Source organism: Bufo bufo, chromosome 6 (assembly GCF_905171765.1).
Source record: "Bufo bufo chromosome 6, aBufBuf1.1, whole genome shotgun sequence".
NCBI classification, from domain to species: Eukaryota; Metazoa; Chordata; class Amphibia; order Anura; family Bufonidae; genus Bufo; species Bufo bufo.
The window spans coordinates 158,401,473-158,426,449 of NC_053394.1; the positions used below are offsets into that span (position 1 = coordinate 158,401,473).

The 24,977-nt window shown below is 43.3% G+C and overlaps 1 protein-coding gene across 3 annotated transcripts; it reads left to right on the forward strand.

Annotated features, from left to right (window-relative positions):
• The first annotated feature begins 425 nt into the window (after positions 1–425).
• On the forward strand, positions 426–23,945 carry LOC121005391 (zinc finger protein 391-like). Of its 3 annotated transcripts, none has more exons than XM_040438117.1 (7): positions 426–558; positions 15,280–15,412; positions 18,314–18,493; positions 18,578–18,701; positions 19,736–19,833; positions 21,147–21,258; positions 21,993–23,945. In XM_040438117.1, the coding sequence occupies exons 1-7, from the start codon at positions 527–529 to the stop codon at positions 23,015–23,017; spliced, it is 1,704 nt and encodes a 567-aa protein (XP_040294051.1). In that variant the 5' UTR covers positions 426–526; the 3' UTR covers positions 23,018–23,945. The 3 variants fall into 3 exon arrangements, with proteins under 3 accessions (XP_040294051.1, XP_040294052.1, XP_040294053.1); XM_040438118.1 differs by having other exon boundaries at positions 495–558; positions 15,285–15,412; XM_040438119.1 differs by lacking the exons at positions 426–558; positions 15,280–15,412 and adding an exon at positions 15,556–15,636.
• The last annotated feature ends 1,032 nt before the right edge of the window (positions 23,946–24,977 follow it).

Genomic DNA, 24,977 nt, shown 5'->3' on the forward strand with positions numbered 1-24,977 from the left:
GAGCCATGAAAAATGAAAGGTGGAATCTTATTGGTTGCTATGGGCAACTAAGACAGCTTTCATTTACAACAGTTTGATCATTCTCCCTCCATTGACTCTATGGGAGTGCCGGAGATAGCACTAGCGCTTGGCTTTCTCTGACAGTCTCACAGAGTGGAGACTAGTGCATGTCTACTGCTCCATTCAAATGGGGGAACACAAGCACCTATCTTAGATGACCCCCGCCATCAGACACTACTGTATATACAACCCTAATAATAATAATAATAATCCGCAGAGCAGACTTACTGAAGCAAGTCTCCATTAACAACCGTAAGGTTCATGGTATGAACTTCATACAGCCAGCATGTATATCGTACGCTACACCCTGCAGTATAAGGCTACAACAAAATGGCCGCCGCTCCTCTTCTCCTAGGAGTTAACGGTGTACAATCTCTCAGCTGCGGTCAGAGGTCCGCACAGCGGAAGTCACAGGTACTGACCGGAAGTGGCTGTGGAGAGGGAGGATTGTTTCCGGGATGGATTCATGACAGTACACAGTGAAGAAATAAATGTCAGGTTAGTGAGTGTCAGTCTTATGTGCTGTCATTGTGTCCTGGGGCTGTATACACGGCCACTCCAAACACTGCACCTCCTGCCTCTGGATGTGCTTTATACAGAATACACTGCACCTCTCTGCTGTCATCTATGTCAAGTACATACAGGATGGATGGGCACTGTGACTGGCATGATGTAATAGCATTAGCACTGACTGGCATTATGTTATAGCATTGGCACTGTGACTGGCATTAGTTTACATAGTATTATTGCCTGTCAGTGCTGCCCTGAAATCCAAACCATTAGCCCATGCCTATGTCCTAATAGGCTGACCCATCAGTGCCACAAGATCATGTTGTGGGGCACCAATCAGATGAAACCAGAATTGGAGGTTTCTTTTCTTTTTTTTTTTTTTTTAATCGGATATCTTTTTATTGATTTTTCTCTCATAATTAAGGCTACTTTCACACTCACGTTTTTTGCGGATCCGTCATGGACGGATCCGTTCAGATAATACAGCCGTCTGCATCCGTTCAGAACGGATCCGTTTGTATTATCTGTAACATAGCCAAGACCGATCCGTCCTGAACACCATTGAAAGTCAAAGGAGGACGGATCCGTTTTCTATTGTGCCAGATTGTGTCACTGAAAACGGATCCGTCCCCATTGACTTACATTGTGTGCCAGGACGGATCCGTTTGGCTCAGTTTCATCAGATGGAAGCAAGCAGCGTTTTGGTTTCCGTCTCCAAAGCGGAATGGAGACTGAACGGAGGCAAACTGATGCATTCTGAGCGGATCCTTTTCCATTCAGAATGCATTAGAATGCAAACTGATCAGTTTTGGACCGCTTGTGGGAGCCCTGAACGGATCTCCCAAACGGAAAGTAGCCTAAGCAAACAAAATGCACGTTATATTTACAATGTCAAGATCAATTTAAACACATTAAAGTATCATTTTTGAATTATGACAAACTTAATTGACCATCAAATAATAGTGAAACCTAACACCCCAGCTCCTACTAAACCCCCTCCCTCCCCTACCAGACTATAGCAATAACAGGCAGTTTTTGCAAGGGTCAATGGAAAGGAATAGAATCAGGACTCCAAAATGAGCTCCTAAGGTAAAAAGAGCAACAATCGGACAGATATTGCTCCTCCGGGGAGGCGGCACTACCAGTTATCAACACACAGACATCCTATCATTTGTCCTCAACTCCCAAGAATCGAAGGTTTCTAACATCATTTCACTGGGGATCCGCAGTCCGCCAGCCACAGATCCCCCCCGTAACAGTGTCCGTCATCCACAGATCCCCCCCGTAACAGTGTCCGTCATCCACAGATCCCCCCCGTAACAGTGTCCGTCATCCACAGATCCCCCCCGTAACAGTGTCCGTCATCCACAGATCCCCCCTGTAACAGTGTCCGTCATCCACAGATCCCCCCTGTAACAGTGTCCGTCATCCACAGATCCCCCCTGTAACAGTGTCCGTCATCCACAGATCCCCCCATAACAGTGTCCTTCACAGATCCCCAGTAATAGTGCCATCCACAGACCACCATTAGTTCCAAACCCACCAAAAGCACACCTTTTGGTTAAAAATATTTTTTTTCTTATTTTCCTCCCCAAAAACCTAGGTGCGTCTTATAGGGGGCGAAAAATACGGTATAACCAATCCCCTCATGCGTAACACCCTCAAGTTGTGGTATGCGGGTGTAGCGGAAAAATTATTATCAGGTCCGATTTCACCAATATTGCAGGTCAGAGATGTTATGTGGGACTCCACCCCTCGGTTTAGATCCACACTGGGCAAACTTGACCCCAATTCTAGATTTAGTATCAAGACTTCATGGTGATGAAGAGGCAGCTCTTGACTACCCCCAAATAAGGAACCTAACCCAATTTCAACGTGCTCATATCCTACAATCCATCGCCGAAGTACAGATGCTCAATTGCAGCTCCCCCACAAACTTCGAACAAATGATTATGGGAATGAGGGAACCGAGTAAAAAATCTCCAAGATATACTCTTCTCTCCTTGAAGTATCCAAAACGCACAAACCTCCTTTTATTAGGAGTTGGGAGAAAGACTTAAAGGGAACCTGTCACCGGGATTTTGGGTATAGAGCTGAGGACATGGCTTGCAAGATGGCCACTAGCACATCCGCAATACCCAGTCCCCATAGCTCTGTGTGTTTTTATTGTGTAAAAAAAAAATTATTTGATACATATGCAAATTAACATAAAAGAGTCATATCTTACTTGTGTGACCGGAGAAGAGTCATATTTTCAAGCTCTGACTCATCTCAGGTTAATTTGCATATGTATCAAATCGGTTTTTATACACAATAAAAGCACACAGAGCTATGGGGACTGGGTATTGCGGATGTGCTAGCGGCCATCTAGCAACCCATGTCCTCAGCTCTATACCCAAAATCCCGGGGACAGGCTCCCTTTAACCTCTTCAGGACACATGACGTACCGGTACGGCATGTTGTCCTGGTACTTAAAGGGAATCTGTCACCTATTTTGACCATATAAAACTGTTAACATAGCAATGTGCAATAAAGTACCTTCATTCCAGCATGTCTTCTTTCTTTTATTCAACTTTTCATTCTTATAAAAAAGCGATTTTTCAGATATGCAAATGAAGTCTCAAGGTGCCCAGAGGGGCGTTATTACTCTGCTCTAGTGCCCATTAACGTCCCCCTGCAGTGCCCAGCCGGCCTTTCTTCCAAGCCCAGCACGCCTCCTAAGAAATAAATGTACTCCCACATACTTGCTGAACGGCGCCGCCCCCTCCCCACTACGTCATTTAATTTATTCACTGCACCTTCCTGGCTTACTCCTCTCTTGTCCTCCGAAATCCCGCGCAGTCGCAGTATCGCTGAGTGCCTGCGCCTGTGCGATACTCCTGCTCCAGAGGGCAACAGCGCTCTGATTACGTCACTGGGCTTGGCGCATGCCCAGTGACACTATTGAGGCTGTTGCCCTCTGGAGCAGTAGTATTCTACCGGTGCAGGCACTCAGCAATACTGCGCCTGCGCGGGATTTCGGAGGACAAGAGAGGAGGAAGCCACGAAGGTGCAGTGAATAAATTAACCACTTCAGCCCCCAGTGCTTAAACACCCTGAAAGACCAGGCCACTTTTTACACTTCTGACCTACACTACTTTCACCGTTTATTGCTCGGTCATGCAACTTACCACCCAAATGAATTTTACCTCCTTTTCTTCTCACTAATAGAGCTTTCATTTGGTGGTATTTCATTGCTGCTGACATTTTTACTTTTTTTGTTATTAATCGAAATTTAACGATTTTTTTGCAAAAAAATGACATTTTTCACTTTCAGTTGTAAAATTTTGCAAAAAAAAACGAGATCCATATAGAAATTTTGCTCTAAATTTATAGTTCTACATGTCTTTGATAAAAAAAAAATGTTTGGGTAAAAAAAAAATGGTTTGGGTAAAAGTTATAGCGTTTACAAACTATGGTACAAAAATGTGAATTTCCGCTTTTTGAAGCAGCTCTGACTTTCTGAGCACCTGTCATGTTTCCTGAGGTTCTACAATGGCCAGACAGTACAAACACCCCACAAATGACCCCATTTCGGAAAGTACACACCCTAAGGTATTCGCTGATGGGCATAGTGAGTTCATAGAACTTTTTATTTTTTGTCACAAGTTAGCGGAAAATGATGATTTTTTTTTTTTTTTTTCTTACAAAGTCTCATATTCCACTAACTTGTGACAAAAAATAAAAACTTTCATGAACTCACTATGCCCATCACGAAATACCTTGGGGTCTCTTCTTTCCAAAATGGGGTCACTTGTGGGGTAGTTATACTGCCCTGGCATTCTAGGGGCCCAAATGTGTGGTAAGGAGTTTGAAATCAAATTCAGTAAAAAATGACCTGTGAAATCCGAAAGGTGCTCTTTGGAATATGGGCCCCTTTGCCCACCTAGGCTGCAAAAAAGTGTCACACATCTGGTATCTCTGTATTCAGGAGAAGTTGAGGAATGTGTTTTGGGGTGTCTTTTTACATATACCCATGCTGGGTGAGATAAATATCTTGGTCAAATGCCAACTTTGTATAAAAAAATGGAAAAGTTGTCTTTTGCCAAGATATTTCTCTCACCCAGCATGGGTATATGTAAAATGACACCCCAAAACACATTCCCCACCTTCTCCTGAGTACGGCAATACCAGATGTGTGACACTTTTTTGCAGCCTAGGTGGGCAAAGGGGCCCATATTCCAAAGAGCACCTTTCGGATTTCACAGGTCATTTTTTACAGAATTTGATTTCAAACTCCTTACCACACATTTGGGCCCCTAGAATGCCAGGGCAGTATAACTACCCCACAAGTGACCCCATTTTGGAAAGAAGACACCCCAAGGTATTCCGTGAGGGGCATGGCAAGTTCCTAGAATTTTTTATTTTTTGTCAAAAGTTAGTGGAAAATGATGATTTATTTATTTATTTTTTTTCATACAAAGTCTCATATTCCACTAACTTGTGACAAAAAATAAAAACTTCCATGAACTCACTATGCCCATCAGCGAATACCTTGGGGTCTCTTCTTTCCAAAATGGGGTCACTTGTGGGGTAGTTATACTGCCCTGGCATTCTAGGGGCCCAAATGTGTGGTAAGTAGTTTGAAATCAAATTCTGTAAAAAAATGACCTGTGAAATCCGAAAGGTGCTCTTTGGAATATGGGCCCCTTTGCCCACCTAGGCTGCAAAAAAGTGTCACACATCTGGTATCTCTGTATTCAGGAGAAGTTGAGGAATGTGTTTTGGGGTGTCTTTTTACATATACCCATGCTGGGTGAGATAAATATCTTGGTCAAATGCCAACTTTGTATAAAAAAATGGGAAAAGTTGTCTTTTGCCAAGATATTTCTCTCACCCAGCAGGGGTATATGTAAAATGACACCCCAAAACACATTCCCCACCTTCTCCTGAGTACGGAGATACCAGATGTGTGACACTTTTTTGCAGCCTAGGTGGGCAAAGGGGCCCATATTCCAAAGAGCACCTTTCGGATTTCACAGGTCATTTACCTACTTACCACACATTAGGGCCCCTGGAAAATGCCAGGGCAGTATTTTGCCAAGATATTTCTCTCACCCAGCATGGGTATATGTAAAATGACACCCCAAAACACATTCCCCACCTTCTCCTGAGTACGGCAATACCAGATGTGTGACACTTTTTTGCAGCCTAGGTGGGCAAAGGGGCCCATATTCCAAAGAGCACCTTTCGGATTTCACAGGTCATTTTTTACAGAATTTGATTTCAAACTCCTTACCACACATTTGGGCCCCTAGAATGCCAGGGCAGTATAACTACCCCACAAGTGACCCCATTTTGGAAAGAAGACACCCCAAGGTATTCCGTGAGGGGCATGGCAAGTTCCTAGAATTTTTTATTTTTTGTCACAAGTTAGTGGAAAATGATGATTTTTTTTTTTTTATTTTTTCATACAAAGTCTCATATTCCACTAACTTGTGACAAAAAATAAAAACTTCCATGAACTCACTATGCCCATCAGCGAATACCTTGGGGTCTCTTCTTTCCAAAATGGGGTCACTTGTGGGGTAGTTATACTGCCCTGGCATTCTAGGGGCCCAAATGTGTGGTAAGTAGTTTGAAATCAAATTCTGTAAAAAATGACCTGTGAAATCCGAAAGGTGCTCTTTGGAATATGGGCCCCTTTGCCCACCTAGGCTGCAAAAAAGTGTCACACATCTGGTATCTCTGTATTCAGGAGAAGTTGAGGAATGTGTTTTGGGGTGTCTTTTTACATATACCCATGCTGGGTGAGATAAATATCTTGGTCAAATGCCAACTTTGTATAAAAAAATGGGAAAAGTTGTCTTTTGCCAAGATATTTCTCTCACCCAGCAGGGGTATATGTAAAATGACACCCCAAAACACATTCCCCACCTTCTCCTGAGTACGGAGATACCAGATGTGTGACACTTTTTTGCAGCCTAGGTGGGCAAAGGGGCCCATATTCCAAAGAGCACCTTTCGGATTTCACAGGTCATTTTTTACAGAATTTGATTTCAAACTCCTTACCACACATTTGGGCCCCTAGAATGCCAGGGCAGTATAACTACCCCACAAGTGACCCCATTTTGGAAAGAAGAAACCCCAAGGTATTCGCTGATGGGCATAATGAGTTCATGGAAGTTTTTATTTTTTGTCACATGTTAGTGAAATATGAGACTTTGTATGAAAAAAAAAAAAAATCAGCATTTTCCACTAACTTGTGACAAAAAATAAAAAATTCTAGGAACTCGCCATGCCCCTCACGGAATACCTTGGGGTGTCTTCTTTCCAAAATGGGGTCACTTGTGGGGTAGTTATACTGCCCTGGCATTTTCCAGGGGCCCTAATGTGTGGTAAGTAGGTAAATGACCTGTGAAATCCTAAAGGTGCTCTTTGGAATATGGGCCCCTTTGCCCACCTAGGCTGCAAAAAAGTGTCACACATGTGGTATCGCCGTATTCAGGAGAAGTTGGGGAATGTGTTTTGGGGTGTCATTTTACATATACCCTTGCTGGGTGAGAGAAATATCTTGGCAAAAGACAACTTTTCCCATTTTTTTATACAAAGTTGGTATTTGACCAAGATATTTCTCTCACCCAGCATGGGTATATGTAAAAAGACACCCCAAAACACATTGCCCAACTTCTCCTGAGTACGGCGATACCAGATGTGTGACACTTTTTTGCAGCTTAGATGCGCAAAGGTGCCCAAATTCCTTTTAGGAGGGCATTTTTAGACATTTGGATACCAGACTTCTTCTCACGCTTTGGGGCCCCTAGAATGCCAGGGCAGTATAAATACCCCACATGTGACCCCATTTTGGAAAGAAGACACCCCAAGGTATTCAATGAGGGGCATGGCGAGTTCATAGAATTTTTTTTTTTTTGGCACAAGTTAGCGGAAATTGATATTTTTAATTTTTTTCTCACAAAGTCTCCCGTTCCGCTAACTTGGGACAAAAATTTCAATCTTTCATGGACTCAATATGCCCCTCACGGAATACCTGGGGGTGTCTTCTTTCCGAAATGGGGTCACATGTGGGGTATTTATACTGCCCTGGCATTCTAGGGGCCCTAAAGCGTGAGAAGAAGTCTGGAATATAAATGTCTAAAAAATTTTACGCATTTGGTTTCCGTGAGGGGTATGGTGAGTTCATGTGAGATTTTATTTTTTGACACAAGTTAGTGGAATATGAGACTTTGTAAGAAAAATAAATAAATAATTCCGCTAACTTGGGCCAAAAAAATGTCTGAATGGAGCCTTACAGAGGGGTGATCAATGACAGGGGGGTGATCAATGACAGGGGGGGTGATCAATGACAGGGGGTTGATCAATGACAGGGGGGTGATCAGGGAGTCTATATGGGGTGATAACCACAGTCATTGATCACGCCCGTGTAAGGCTTCATTCAGACGTCCGTATGCGTTTTGCGGATCCGATCCATCTATCAGTGCATCCGTAAAAATCATGCGGACATCTGAATGGAGCTTTACAGGGGGGTAATCAATGACAGGGGGGTGATCAGGGAGTCTATATGGGGTGATCACCACAGTCATTGATCATGCCCCTGTAAGGCTTCATTCAGACGTCCGGATGCGTTTTGCGGATCCGATCCATCTATCAGTGGATCCGTAAAAATCATGCGGACGTCTGAATGGAGCTTTACAGGGGGGTAATCAATGACAGGGGGGTGATCAGGGAGTCTATATGGGGTGATCACCACAGTCATTGATCACGCCCCTGTAAGGCTTCATTCAGACGTCCGGATGCGTTTTGCGGATCCGATCCATCTATCAGTGGATCCGTAAAAATCATGCGGACGTCTGAATGGAGCTTTACAGGGGGGTAATCAATGACAGGGGGGTGATCAGGGAGTCTATATGGGGTGATCACCACAGTCATTGATCACCCCCCTGTAAGGCTTCATTCAGACGTCCGGATGCGTTTTGCGGATCCGATCCATCTATCAGTGGATCCGTAAAAATCATGTGGACGTCTGAATGGAGCTTTACAGGGGGGTAATCAATGACAGGGGGGTAATCAATGACAGGGGGGTGATCAGGGAGTCTATATGGGGTGATCACCACAGTCATTGATCACGCCCCTGTAAGGCTTCATTCAGACGTCCGGATGCGTTTTGCGGATCCGATCCATCTATCAGTGCATCCGTAAAAATCATGCGGACATCTGAATGGAGCTTTACAGGGGGGTGATCAGGGAGTCTATATGGGGTGATCACCACAGTCATTGATCATGCCCCTGTAAGGCTTCATTCAGACGTCCGGATGCGTTTTGCGGATCCGATCCATCTATCAGTGCATCCGTAAAAATCATGCGGACATCTGAATGGAGCTTTACAGGGGGGTGATCAGGGAGTCTATATGGGGTGATCACCACAGTCATTGATCATGCCCCTGTAAGGCTTCATTCAGACGTCCGGATGCGTTTTGCGGATCCGATCCATCTATCAGTGCATCCGTAAAAATCATGCGGACATCTGAATGGAGCTTTACAGGGGGGTGATCAGGGAGTCTATATGGGGTGATCACCACAGTCATTGATCATGCCCCTGTAAGGCTTCATTCAGACGTCCGGATGCGTTTTGCGGATCCGATCCATCTATCAGTGCATCCGTAAAAATCATGCGGACATCTGAATGGAGCTTTACAGGGGGGTGATCAGGGAGTCTATATGGGGTGATCACCACAGTCATTGATCATGCCCCTGTAAGGCTTCATTCAGACGTCCGGACGCGTTTTGCGGATCCGATCCATCTATCAGTGGATCCGTAAAAATCATGCGGACGTCTGAATGGAGCTTTACAGGGGGGTAATCAATGACAGGGGGGTAATCAATGACAGGGGGGTGATCAGGGAGTCTATATGGGGTGATCACCACAGTCATTGATCACGCCCCTGTAAGGCTTCATTCAGACGTCCGGATGCGTTTTGCGGATCCGATCCATCTATCAGTGGATCCGTAAAAATCATGCGGACGTCTGAATGGAGCTTTACAGGGGGTTGATCAATGACAGGGGGGTAATCAATGACAGGGGGGTGATCAGGGAGTCTATATGGGGTGATCAGGGGTGATCAGGGGCTAATAAGGGGTTAATAAGTGACGGGGGGGGGGGGGGTGTAGTGTAGTGTAGTGGTGCTTGGTGCTACTTTACTGAGCTGCCTGTGTCCTCTGGTGGTCGATCCAAACAAAGGGGACCACCAGAGGACCAGGTAGCAGGTATATTAGATGCTGTTATCAAAACAGCGTCTAATATACCTGTTAGGGGTTAAAAAAAACACATCTCCAGCCTGCCAGCGAACGATCGCCGCTGGCAGGCTGGAGATCAACTCTCTTACCTTCCGTTCCTGTGAGCGCGCGCGCCTGTGTGCGCGCGTTCACAGGAAATCTCGCGTCTCGCGAGATGACGCATATATGCGTGACTCTGAGCAGGGCTGCCACCTCCGGAACGCGATCCTGCGTTAGGCGGTCCGGAGGTGGTTAAATGACGTAGTGGGGAGGGGGCGGTGCCGTTCAGCAAGTATGTGGGAGGACATTTATTTCTTAGGAGGCGTGCTGGGCTTGGAAGAAATGCGGGCTGGGCACTGCAGGGGGGCATTACTGGGCACTAGAGCAGAGTAATAACGCCCCTCTGGGCACCTTGAGACTTCATTTGTATATCAGAAAAATCGAATAAAAGTTGAATAAAAGAAAGAAGACACATGCTAGAATGAAGGTACTTTATTGCACATTGCTATGTTAACGGTTTTATATGGTCAAAATAGGTGACAGATTCCCTTTAAGGACACATGACGTACCGGTACATCATGTATAGTTCCGATCACCTGCGGTTTGCTGCGGTTTCGGAAGTTTCTGATCCCCGCGGTCACAAAATAAATAACCTTTATTTTAATGTTTAACCCCCCCCCTGCTGCCCTCTTTGTCATCTGCCGGCGGGGGGGGGGGGAGACGGGGATTGCGGCAGGGCATGCGGTGCTTGGGGGGGCGGGCAGGCATGCGATCATCCGCCCGCCCCCTCTCTCAGGATAGCCGAGCGGTTTGCAGAGTGTCAGCACATTGCTGACACTCTGCTTGAAACGCCTGACATCCGTGCTGGCACAGATGCCATGCGTTTAACCCCTTCCATGGCGCTGTCCGTAGGGACCGCTGTATGGAAAAAGGTTAAGAGGGAGGGAGCTCCCTCCCTCTCCCATCGGGGGCTGCTGTGCCTTTTCAGCCTCTGATGGGAGAGGGAGGGGGCCTTCCTCCCTCCCCATCACCCACTGCTCTGCTGTGGCAGCGAGTGATGGGTACCATGGCAACCGGACGCCTTCACAGGCGTCCGGCTGTCCATGGTACTGTTCAGAGGCTGTCCATGGTGCTGATTAGACTTCTGCTAAAGGCAGAAGTCTAATCAGACTTTGTAAAGTGAAAATACAGTACAGTACACTATATAGTGTATTGTACTGTATTATACAGACATCAGACCCACTGGATCATCAAGAACCAAGTGGGTCTGGGTCAAAAAAATGTTTAAAAAAAAGTGAAAAAAAGTTAAAGTCAAAAAACTGATTTATCATTGATTAAAAATGAAAAAAAAATAATTCCCTACACATGTTTGATATCACCGCGTCCGTAACGACCTGATCTATAAAACGGTCATGTTACTTTACCCGCACGGTGAACGCCAGTAAAAAAAAAAAAAAAAAACTATGATGAAATTGAAATTTTGCCCACCTTACTTTCCAAAAAAGGTAATAAAAGTGATCAAAAACCAATCAAACCGTCACCTCATCCTGCAAAAAATGAGATCCTACCTAAGATAATCGGCCAAAAACTGAAAAAACTATGGGTCTTAGAATATGGAGACACTAAAACATGTTTTGTTTTTTTTTTTTATGAAATAATTGTGTAAAACTTACATAAATAAAAAAATAGTATACATATTAGGTATCGCCACGTCCGTGACAACCTTCTCTATAAAAATATTACATGATCTAACCCCTCAGGTGAATACCGTAAAAAAAAAAAACGGTGTAAAAAAAAAAAGCTATTTTTTGTCACCTTACATCACAAAAAGTGTAATAGCAAGCGATCAAAAAGTCATACGCACCCCAAAATAGTGCCAATCAAACCGTTATCTCATCCCGCAAAAATCATACCCTACCCAAGATATTTGCTCAAAAACTGAAAAAACTATGGCTCTCAGACTATGGAGACACTAAAACATGATTTATTTTGTTTCAAAAATGAAATCATTGTGTAAAACTTACATAAATAAAAAAATAGTATACATAATAGGTATCGCCGCGTCCGTGACAACCTGCTCTATAAAAGTACCACATGATCTAACCTGTCAGATGAATGTTGAAAATAAAAACGGTGCCAAAAAAGCTATTTCTTGTTACCTTGCCTCACAAAAAGTGTAATATTGAGCAACCAAAAATCATATGTACCCTAAACTAGTACCAACAAAACTGCCACCCTATCCCGTAGTTTCTAAAATGGGGTCACTTTTTGGGAGTTTCTACTCTAGGGGTGCATCAGGGGGGCTTCAAATGGGACATGTCAAAAAAAACAGTCCAGCAAAATCTTCCTTCCAAAAACCGTATGGCATTCCTTTCCTTCTGCGCCCTGCCGTGTGCCCGTACAGCAGTTTACGACCACATATGGGGTGTTTCTGTAAACTACAGAATCAGAGCCATAAATATTTTGTTTTGTTTGGCTGTTAACCCTTGCTTCATAACTGGAAAAAAATTATTAAAATGGAAAATCTGCCAAAAAAGTGAAATTTTGAAATTGTATCTCTATTTTCCATTAAATCTTGTGCAACACCTAAAGGCTGGGTTCACAGGGGGGTCGCGGGAAAATGTGCAGGTGCGTTGTGGGAACACCCGCGATTTTTCCGCGCGAGTGCAAAACATTGTAATGCGTTTTGCACTCGCGTAAGAAAAATCGTGCATGTTTGGTACCCAAACCCGAACTTCTTCACAGGCTTGGAATCGGTGTTCTGTAGATTGTATTATTTCCCCTTATAACATAGTTATAAGGGAAAATAATAGCATTCTGAATACAGAATGCATAGTAAACTAGCGCTGGAGGGGTTAAAAAAAAAAATATATATATAATTTAACTCACCTTAGTCCACTTGATCGCGTAGCCCGGTATCTCCTTCTGTCTCCTTTGCTGAACAGGACCTTTGGTGACGTCACTCCGGTCATCACATGATCCATCACCATGGTAAAAGATCATGTGATGGATCATGTGATGACCGGAGTGACGTCACCAAAGGTCCTTTACCTGTAACTAATGCTCACCACAGGTCCTGTTCAGCAAAGGAGACAGAAGGAGATGCCGGGCTACGCGATCAAGTGGACTAAGGTGAGTTAAATTATTTTTTTTATTTTTTTAACCCCTCCAGCGCTAGTTTACTATGCATTCTGTATTCAGAATGCTATTATTTTCCCTTATAACCATGTTATAAGGGAAAATAATAATGATCGGGTCTCCATCCCGATCGTCTCCTAGCAACCGTGCGTGAAAATCGCACCGCATCCGCACTTGCTTGCGGATGCTTGCGATTTTCACGCAACCCCATTCACTTTTATGGGGCCTGCGTTGCGTGAAAAACGCAGAATATAGAGCATGCTGCGATTTTCACGCAACGCATAAGTGATGCGTGAAAATCACCGCTCATCTGAACAGCCCCATTGAAATGAATGGGTCGGGATTCAGTGCGGGTGCAATACGTTCACCTACCGCATTGCACCCACGCGGAAATCTCCCCCGTGTGAACGCAGCCAAAGGGTTAACAAACTTTGTAAAATCTGTTTTGAATACCTTGAGGGGTGTAGTTTCTTAGATGTGGTCACTTTTATGGAGTTTCTACTCTAGGGGTGCATCAGGGGGGCTTCAAATGGGACATGGTGTAAATAAACCAGTCCATCAAAATCTGCCTTCCAAAACCATACAGCGCACCTTTCCCTCTACGCCCTACTCTGTGCCCGTACAGTAGTTTACGGCCACATATCGGGTGTTTCTGCAAACTGCAAAATCGGGGCAATAAATATAGCATTTTGTTTGGCTGTTAACCCTTGCTTTGTTACTGGAAAAATGGATTAAAATTGAAAATTTCCCCAAAAATCTAAATTATGAAATTTTATCACCATTTGCCATTAACTCTTGTGGAACACCTAAAGGGTTAACGACGTTTGTAAAATCAGTTTTGAATACCTTGAGGGGTGTAGTTTATAGAATGTGGTCATTTTTGGGTGGTTTCTATTATGTAAGCCTCGCAAAGTGACTTCAGACCTGAACTGGTCCCTAAAAATTGGGTTTTTGAAAATTTCTGAAAAATTTCAAGATTTGCTTCTAAACTTCTAAGCCTTGTAACATCCCCCAAAAATAAAATATCATTCCCAAATTGATCCAAACATGAAGTAGACATATGGGGAATGTAAAGTAATAACTATTTTTGTAGGCATTACTATGTATTATAGAAGTAGAGAAATTGAAACTTGGAAATTTGCAATTTTTTAAATTTTTTTAGTAAATTTGGTATTTTTTTTATAAATAAAAATGATTTTTTTGACGAAAAAACAATCTCAGAATGGCCTGGATAATTCAAAGTGTTTTAAAGTTATCACCACTTAAAGTGACACTGGTCAGATTTGCAAAAAATGGCCTGGTCCTTAAGGTGAAATAAGGCTGTGTCCTTAACCCCTTAAGGACACATAACGTACCGGTACGTCATGTGTTGTTCCGATCACTGCCGCCCGACCTCGGAGAGGGGCCAACCCACGGTGGGCTTCATACTTGCCTGGTTCCCGCCGCTAGGTTCCGGCTCCATTGGTCCCGGCCGTCTCATCAGCTCTGTGATATTTGGCATCAACATCCTGTTGACTGAGGTCGCATGACTGCTGCAGCCATTCACTGGACGCAACAGTGACCTGTTGCCTGTACAGCATGTCACCCAGTGACGTGCCATATAGATGACCGGTCACCACTGCGGACAGTGATTGGCTGCAGAGGTCACATGACACCTATTAACAAACCCTTTAAATGGTGATGACGTTTTTTCCCCTTTTTTCATCTCCTGGATGTAAAAAGTCAAATTGCTTGTTAAATTCATAGATATATGTAAGAGAGTGATTACTGCTGCTACCAGTAAATCATGGAAAGAGTTAAGAGTTGTCTAGTTGGCAATTTTCTTTAAATGCGTAATGGGGAAAATAGAAGAAATCACAGGCATCTAGTTCCTGGTCCCTCTCGACACAGAAATGTGACCGCTCAGCCGATCAGTGGCCGGTGCAGGTCACAGCTGAGGCTGAGAGGGTCCCGGGGAGGGTCTGAACTGGAGCAGCAGTCAAGTGAGTGTGAATTTTTTTATTTCATTAAGCCATTCTCATCTTTTTTAGACTATTTTTTTACCACCCAGACAACCCCTTAAAGAAAATCTCTCAATGTTCAGTTTACCGTCTTGACCAAAACATTACACCCTGAAGTAGTTTGCTTTTGCCCTCAAAAGATTGCAACTTTCTGACAAATTCTCACAACTAACATTTTTTAGGAGGCTCTTTAAGCTTACCCTGTACTTTGTATATATTTCAGTTATTTTAAAATCCAAGCGTAGTGAGAATCTACACCTACTAATAGAATTGCTTGCGTTTTCCATCCTTGTTCCTGCAGTGCAGAATCCTCATTGCCGAAGACAATGATCCCCTCATTGACTGATCCTCTGGAGATGCAGGAGAATGGCAGTGAGCTGACTTATAGAGTACTAAACCTCACACTGGAGATCATCTACCTGCTGACTGGAGAGGTGAGGGATTCCAGAAATTGTCACATGATCTCACTGTGTTTTTTTAATTTAGCTTAAAGTATATTCACGTGAATTGGATCACGTGTGCTGTGGCGTAAGGTTGGACCACAGGTGCTTCTAGAGAGTGCAAGCCATATCTCCCTGCATAGTGTTCCTCAACTCCAGTCCTCAGGGCCCACCTGCTGCTCATGATTTGAGAACATCCCTCAGGATGAATACCCGTGGTAAGTCCTGATGTATTGACACCAATTAGATCACCTGCTTAATACTAAGAAAATCCTAAAAACATGACAGGTAGGTGGGTCTTGAAGACTGGTGTGGAACACTGTCCTAGCATGAAAAGAGAGAGACATAGGATAAACAACTTATCCTATCAGTAAACCTGTAAAGTTCCAGGTGTTAGGGGGTCCTTGGGCACAGGCCAGAGATATCTTGTGGGGGGACGTAGTTCAGTGGTACCAAATTTTGAGAAACTTGTCAAGACAGTTTCTGTAAAGGTAAGCACATTTTAAAGGGTACAGTGGCAATGACCCAATTCACCCATTTTCTTGGAGTTGGTGTGTGATTGACCATCCAATATGGCAGGACCAGAGAAAATAAAAGAGGGTTCCAAGGAACAGCATTTGGGACATAGGTAAATTATATCAAAACTTCCGCAAAAGGGTGTTGTGTAGTAGGCACCATGTAAAATATATAATTAAAGGGCATATTCTCCATGCTTTGGGGAACCCATTTTGGGCATTTCAAGGCATGTTATAATGGCAGTTCATGCCGCTGCTGTCCCATGCGCACATGTGTCGGCTGCCAATGTGTGAACTGGGACTAGTATTCAGTGTATGTAACTTTGGTTGTAGTACTGCTACGGTTAAGTCCCCGATTTCTCTGTGACTAATGGGCTCATCAGCTTTCCAATATATGTTGGGCTCTTGGTTCCACTTCTTGCCTGATCAACAGTTTCTGCCAGCTTTTGCTAGAGCTTGCAAAAGAGCTATAATCTGTTTGTCTACCTGTATACCTACCTCTGCCTGTTCACTTTACTCATCCTTTGCCACCAGCCCTGACCTCTGAATTGTTTCACGGATTCACATGAACTCTGCATGCCCTGACCTCTTCCTGTATCCTGACTATGAGTTTTGCCTGACTGCAAGGTGCTTTACTGTGGTGTTTCTGATCCCTGTGGGTCAGCAGCCATCCACACAAGTTGCTTGGCACAGTGGGTCCACAACTGTTGTCTGTAACAAGAGACCACTCAGTCAGTTAAGGGGACAACATCCCATGTTTTCTCTTTTGCCTAGAATGGAGTACCCTGTTTTTGTCTAAAAAGCATTGAGTAAAAGACAGAGAATTGTCATTTGCAGGGGGACAGATGAGTAAAGAAGAGAGAGAAATTTTGAAAAGTGGTAGAGGATTCTGGAACTAAGTTTTCAGAGATTGGTGGAATTGTTTTCCTATGTACACACTGAAAAGATCACTGCAAAAGATAAGACATCCTGTACAATGTGATAAATATGAGTATGTACATGGCTACATTTAAAAAAGAAAAATAATTGAAAACACAGTAGATGCAAATACAACATATAGACTAAGCTCTCATTCTGATATGATAAAATCTGAGACTCTCAGCCAATATATTTTGATCAAAACACATCTGTGCCCGCCTACCAGCGCCAAGGTTATCTCAGTCTTACAGGACCTACTCTAAACCTATCTCTATGCCATTGGGCATCTACATTCAGGAGAGTGTTCTTTTTTCTCTGTAGTATATACTTGAAGGAGTGGCACCTTCAAGTCTAATGCGCTCCTATTATACCACCTTGGGAGTAGCATTCTTGTGCACTTTGCCCCACCTATTCCACAGACGACCTTGATTAGATGGTGCATATAGCTGTGCGGGCTCCTCCTCTCATTGGTTGCTCGATGCACATAGAGGTAACTAGGAACAGCACACTATATGTGCAGGGTCTGCTCCCCTGAATATAGATGCCCAAGGGCATAGAGAGAGGTTTAGAGTAGGTCCTGCCTGACTGAGACCACCTTGGCGCTGGTAGGCGGGCACAGATGTGTTTTGATCAAAATATATTGGCTGAGAGTCTCAGATTTTATCATATCAGAATGAGGGCTTAGTCTATATATAATATTTGCATCTATTGTGTTTTTTTTTTTTTATGTTCACACGGCATGCATTCTGTCTTTAAATCCAGTAAGAACCAACTGTAATCTGCATTCAGTTCATGTGAATGTGGCTTTGGTAGCCCTGTTCACATGCATCGTTAATATTCCATTAAGGCCTCATGCACACGACCGTTGTTGGGTTCCGTGTCCGTTGTTCCGTTTTCCGTGATTTTCTGCGGACCCATTGACTTTCAATGGGTCCGTTGAAAACTCGGAAAATGCACCGTTTGTCATCCGCGTCCGTGATCAGTGTTTCCAGTCCGTCAAAAAAATATGACCTGTCCAATTTTTTTCACGGACAACAGTTCGCGGACCCATTCAAGTCAATGGGTCAGTGAAAAAACACGGAGGCACACAAGATTGTCATCCGCGTCCGTTTTTTTCCTATCATTTTCAAGGCAAACTTGACTTAGATTTTTTTTTCACTTTTCTTGTCTGGTGATCCTCCAAAAATCAAGGAAGACACACGGAAAAGGAAACGGATCACGGAACAACGGAACCCCGTTTTGCGCACCGTGAAAAAATACTGTCGTGTGCATGAGGCCTAACACTTTTTGTCTGTACTTTAGAAAAAATCAGCAGAATAAGGTAGCATACTACTTATTTCCAAGGATTCCACATGGAAAAGCCAAATTAAATCTCTCGCTTATTATAACAGGGAAGTGGCTGGAGGGTTGAGAGTTTCTGGAAATGTATATAGTCATATTTGTCCTTTTTTTTGCATCATAGGATTGTACAGTAGTGAAGAAGACTTCTGGTCAGTGTATGAACACGAGCAGCTGTCCCCTACTGTCAACGTCTTCGAGTCCCATGAACATACCTCCACTTCACTCACTAATATGTAGGAATAAAAATGAGCAAAAGATCCTAGAACACACCAAGAAGATCCTTCAGCTGCTGACCGGAGAGGTAAGCTCTGCTGGGAATGCTGGACATTATTCAGTAATAAGGGATGATATATCTGGATGATGACTGTGTCATTGTGTGTATCAGGTTCCTATAAGGTGTCAGGATGTCTCTGTCCATTTCTCCATGGATGAGTGGGAGTATTTAGAAGGACACAAGGATCTGTACAAGGACGCTATGATAGAGAATCACCAGCCCCTTACGATAACAGGTAATAGGAGACTTTGATTGTAAAGGCCATAGAAATTATAAGAGTGAACTAAGTCGTTGTGATGTCGGCAGTCTGTGCCCTTTCTGCTCCTGGCGGGTACAACTTCCAGAACACTTACCCCATTCTGGCAGTCCTTGCTCCTCAGTTTTTCCCTGTTCCTTGCCAGAGGCATGGGTGCCTTGATATTACTGCTCCATTCATTCCACACTGGCTGCAGCCTACTTCTCTTGCCTGCAGTGCATCAGTCTGCCCCTAGGGTCACATGTGCTTCCTCTGACTTTCAAAGGTCCAGCGCACACACATCCTAAACTGTGGGAGGTTGTCTGAGCAGTAGGTATTCTAGCTTGCTAGTCCCTGTGAAGGTGCGCTATATTTCATTCTGACTTCCCGTGCTCAACCTCTGTCTGTTTACTGGACTTGACCCTGAGCCGTTTGACCTGACCTCTCCTTGACTTTCGTGTTGACCTTGTGCTGCCTGCCCTGACCATTAGGCTACCTGCACATGGGTTCAGGTTTCAAAATAGAAAATCTGCATGCGTTACCTGCAGTTTTTGGTGCAGATTTCACCCTTGCATTGAAAAGAGTGTAAAATCCGCACCAAATATTGACATGCTGCGATTTCAAAATCTGCCCAGCAGGTCAATTTCTGCATGGAAAAAATGGCAAAGTGTACATGCAATTTGTCTAATCTCATTCACTTTGCTCGTACCGTATTACGTAGGGGTTTTTTTCGCACAAGAATCCGCACCGTGTGCAGGTATCCTTAGACTTATTTCAGATTGAAGAACTCTTCCTGTCCTGAACTTAGCGCATCCCTTGACTATGATTTTACATGTCCCGTCAGTGCTACGCACTGGTGTCTCTTAACCTGCCCAGGTCACCCCTCACTGAACAGAGACTACTTCAAGAAATGTCACCCTTAGAAGTAGCCCCAAGTCAAATCTGTTCAGTGACGTAATAGGTCTGCACCTTCTTTGTGACACTGGTCAATACCAATGCATAATGTATTCAGTCACTGTGTGTATTTTCTACAGATGGATTCAGAACGAGAATTCCACTAGAGAGAAGTCCCAGTCGTCTGTCTTCCCAGGATTGTGCCAGAGAAAATCACAATGGCCCACAGGATCATCAGGTGGATTAAACTGACATGAAACACCAAAGTAGATCTATCTACTCTATGTGGTCTTTAGAAAAGCTGTGTGCACCCCTTTGGTTTGATTCAATAACCCTGCATGGAGGAGATGTGCAGAATGTAAGAGAACTGTAGTTATTTGGCATAAATCATTAGAGCTGCAGACAAATTTGGTCAAAGGAGTTTTTCTACATTTGTCCAGTACATTTTGTTCAAATAATTGGCGTTAAGAAACCTACAAGTGTGACTTGTTTGAGAACATTGAAACATCATTCAAATCTTCATAAGTTAGTGCAATACAGGCAGGAACCTTGGATCCCACTTCTTTTGCCAACTTCAGGGCTAATTCCACGGGTTCCCCTATGGTCTATTCCCTCGGTGGATAAAATTTGCCACGTATATCCCAGCAGAAACTGCCGTGGTTTCCGCTGCAGTTTTCACATTGGATGCTGCAGACCTGTTTGTGGCTTAGCTCCACTGAATTGAGCTAAACCGTGAGCGAACACCCACCACGGCTTCAAGTGGTGTTTGTCCGCACACCGCGCCAAAACGGGACATGTCTCTTCTTGCCGTGGTTGCAACTTTATACTGCCGGACCTCGAACTCCAGTGCTGCCTCCCGTTGGAAGCAGATACCTTGTGGCCACTGACTGAATTTTGGAGTGGTCTGCACACCAGAATTCCAACTGTGAATTCCACCTTTTGAATGGGTCCTAAGGGCAATGATTAGAATAGAAAGCTCCTTTCCAGCAGTAAAAATTATTTTAGAGCTTGTAGGATGCTACTGGGTAATTGTGATGTGGTTAACTATATTGCAGCGCACACCTGATGGGAGTAGATGGACCTACCATGAATACTAGTGGTGTATAGTACTGTTCCCACCTATGGTTACGCACTGGTTTTGTTGGTAACCTTCCAGATGCAGGACTCCAGTTTATGTAACAAATCATTTTCCGTTTCTTAAAACGTTTCTGCTCAGCGTTTTTTCTGATTAGTACATTATTTGTTCCACATGGTGAATCAGGGTGAAGATGTGATTGATTTTAAAGTTGACGTCATTGCAGAAGAAGGGAATATGGATGAGATGGGTGATCATTTGTGTAAGGAGGGCACACCTGATGGGAGTAGATGGACCTACCATGAATACTAGTGGTGTATAGTACTGTTCCCACCTATGGTTACGCACTGGTTTTGTTGGTAACCTTCCAGATGCAGGACTCCAGTTTATGTAACAAATCATTTTCCGTTTCTTAAAACGTTTCTGCTCAGCGTTTTTTCTGATTAGTACATTATTTGTTCCACATGGTGAATCAGGGTGAAGATGTGATTGATTTTAAAGTTGAAGTCATTGCAGAAGAAGGGAATATGGATGAGATGGGTGATCATTTGTGTAAGGAGGAGGAAATTCCTACAGCTATAAGTCCAGGTGAGTATTAACCACTAAGTACAGAAGAGTCTCAGGTTGACCTTGTTCAGTTACTACAACAGTCAATAGTGGGCTATCCCTAAAGCTGTGACATTTATTCTATCTAAGGAATTTAGGCATTTGCTGTATGCCATACTATATACACACTAGTAGATAGTGGTAGTCTGCCACTGGTTGGGGAAGCAGAAGCATTTCCGCCATATGCGCAGGTTAGTGTAGGGTAGGGGAAGCAGTTCTCCTCTACACTGCTGAGTACAGAGCACAGTGGAGTGAGTTTGGATGAGACGGCTTCCCCCTCCCTCCCTATGCTTGGTACCGCCCACATCACTCTGCACATTCCTGTACAGCGCTTAGATGTGGGCACTAACTGTGAATATAACTGGTGAATGGGTGGAGCAACATTGTTTTCCCTCAAACCCAACCTGGTGAATGCAAGCGGCAGTCTCCTCTACAGTGTAGAAAATTAGGTGTCAAATATTCCCTCTATTGGTATGCCTTGGTGTGTCATGTGCTCATCCAACCACATGGTGGCAGTATTTTGTTTACAGACTGACACAAGAGATACTAAGGCATATATGTAACCCGAACCAAGAAATGTGCCAAAGAAAGTGCAATATTGGAGAGTAGCTTCTAAACATATGCCAAACTAGGGTAGCTTGGTAGTAAGCATCGTTTTAATGCAACATTGATATTCTGTTATGAACTGTATCCATAAAATCCATTTTTATTCCTAGAAAATGACCACACCAAGAGCTCAGAGGAACATCTCCTTTTATATCCAAATTGTGAAGAAGAAAATGATGACGCACAAGATTCTCCAGTGGAAAACCCCATGACTCCAGATACACATGCAGTCCATTACAGTGGAGATGTATCATCTGATCCATCTAACCATGACTATCTTTCTCCTGATCAATCACAAATTATTACACAAGGCACAGGCCATAGTGAGAATAAAATCTTTACATTTCCAGACTGCAAGAAACAATTTTTGCAGAGACCAGATATGTTCCCATTTGCTCAGTGCAGCCAGTCTTCTACTTGGAAATCTTATGTTATGGAACATCAGAGACTTTACACAGGAGGGGAACAATGTTCTTGTTCAGAATTTGCTAATTGCTTTTCACAGAATACATATCTTCTTAATAATCAGAGAACACACACAAATGTGAATCAGTATCAGTGTTCAGCATGTGGGAGATGGTTTACACATAAAGCAAATCTTGAGAGACATGAGAGAATTCACAGGGATGAGAGGCCTTATCAGTGTTCCGAATGTGGGAAATGCTTCACTCAAAAATCAGATCTAATTAAACATCAGAGAATTCATACGGGGGAGAAGCCGTTTTCATGTTCAGAATGTGGCAAATGTTTCACCAAGAAATCAGTTCTTGTTAAACATCAAAGAATTCATACTGGAGAGAGGCCATTTCCATGCCTGGAATGTGGGAAGTCCTTCACCCAGAAGTCAGGTCTTGTCGAACATCGGAGAATTCACACAGGGGAGAAACCGTATTCATGTTTGGAGTGTGGGAAAAGTTTTACTAAGAAATCAAATCTTGCTAAGCACTGGAAAATTCATACAGGGGAGAGGCCGTTTCCTTGTTTGGAATGTGGGAAAAGTTTTGCTCATAAATCTGGTCTCATTGAGCATGGCAGACTTCACACAGGGGAGAAGCCATTTTCCTGTTCCGAATGTGGGAGATGTTTTAAATACAGATCAAATTTTATAAGACATCAGATTCTTCATACAAATTAGTCACTCATTCATATTCCTGACTTTGACTTGAATTACTATACCCCAAATTTATCTTTATGTGGAAACCACAGAGTGAAAACAGAAGGAATCCTTGTTGGAGCAGTGGCCACCTTTAAAATTGTATTCACTAGTTCCCTTCAATGGGTCTTGGGCAGGATGCTTAATCTCCTCAAAGAGACCAGTAATTTATGGAAACTTACTGGAAGTACCCCATGGTATGGAAACTTATTGCCAATGCTCCATGGGAAACAAATATGCACAGAGGTATCTCCCAAGGAAGAGACCCATCTCAACAGTGCCACCTCTTGGAAATGGCTCCCTATGAAATCAAAATTGGACTTTCCAACAAGCCTTGGGATTTGACAAGGAAATATATCCAAACCATGGGTATCTTGGCTACATTCCCTTGTCAAATCCCAAGGCTTGTTGAAAATTCTGATTTTGACTCGTAGGGAGTCACTTCCAAGAGCTGGTGCTAGTGAGATGATTCTCTTCCTCGGGAGATACCTCTTTGTACTTCTATGGGTCTTGAATACTTTCTTGTTCTTTAGAGTTATAGTTTGAAGGGATATGTGAATGAGAGCAACTGTACCCAATACTAAGTTAACCATTGAATTTTCATGTAGTAGAAACTATTCACATTTGTAATCCAACCACAGAACAAAAAAAAAATTCTGTATTGGAATGAAGGTTTCACATTGTTTTCTCTTATGCTTCTCCAAGAAGGACCTCCCTTGTAATGTTCTGAGCTGCTGTGATTTTCTCCAGGATGATATTTCTTTCCTCACACAATGTGTGATTTTTGTCCTAATATATTGGAAGTGTTTGGTGAACCTTGTTTTATTTAATGTTAATATTTTCAATGTTATATAATGTGTCGTTCTTGGCACATGTCTTCCAAATCAAAATAAAATAGCATGGTATTCTGTATGGTCACCACTTCAAGGTGTTAATCTATTTCCACTTAGTCTTGCACTCACCCTCCACTTGAGCATAAATCACATCCCCAACACAGTCCACACATGCCAGGTATACAACTTGCTGTCACCACCCAGATTTTAAACCAATAAATACACGCACTGCTGTCCAGCAGTCAAACTGTGAACAAACTGACAAAGGCTATGGATTCTTTACAGCATACAAGGACCAAGCTTTATTAAAGTTGCAGCACACTGAACACATTCTTAGGGTCCCTTAAACATCACTACCATTTCTTAACCACTGCCCAAGATCTGCTCTGGCTGTGGGAAAATGTCTTTAACTGTTCTTTCAGCTGCATTCACTGCTTCCTGATTTCTATCAGTGATATCTTGCCCTGTACTGAACATATTGCTGTCATTCTGGTATTGTTTGAAAGCTTGGAATGTCAGCCTTCGAACCAGGAATATAAGCAGCTAAAGCAGCCACAACCTCTCCTGTTCGGTCTGGAAGAGGGGGGTAGGCAGTCTGCAGGAAAAAAGACTAAATAATAAAAATATATAGAAATGTGGTATTATTATCATTGTAGTTACCACTAGAATAAAGGTATGTTATATTTTTTTAAATCAGATAATTTTTATTAATGGCATTTAAAAAAAAAACAGATACAAATAGTACCTACTGCCCTCCCCCCGCTCCCAAATCTGCAGCACAACAAAAGTCCATGTCAAAGGTCATGAAGCGAATCGACCATAAAGTCCAGTGGTGCTCAATGGTGTAAAATATATATGGTCACAGCGTGGTACTTCTTTGTGTGTAGCATTTGTCTTCTCAGAACCTGTACACATTCAACACCTTCATTCATTCACTCCCTTACATAGTGTTATACATCAATTCCGGCATGAGAGAGCTATTACACCCGGAGTATTTCATATTTCTTTAGGAGTTATCCCAGCCACACAAGAGGATGAAATGAAATACAAGACCAACCTACCCCTATTTTATGCCCCCATGTTGTCGTCCGCCAGGTAGTGGACACTAC

Excerpts from the sequence above, each read along its gene's own strand:
- LOC121005391 (XM_040438117.1), top strand. The coding sequence starts at position 527 with ATGACAGTACACAGTGAAGAAATAAATGTCAG. Across the intron at positions 559-15,279 it reads AGTGAAGAAATAAATGTCAG|TGCAGAATCCTCATTGCCGA; the intron begins GTTAGTGAGTGT and ends TTGTTCCTGCAG. Across the intron at positions 18,494-18,577 it reads TTCAGCTGCTGACCGGAGAG|GTTCCTATAAGGTGTCAGGA; the intron begins GTAAGCTCTGCT and ends TGTGTGTATCAG.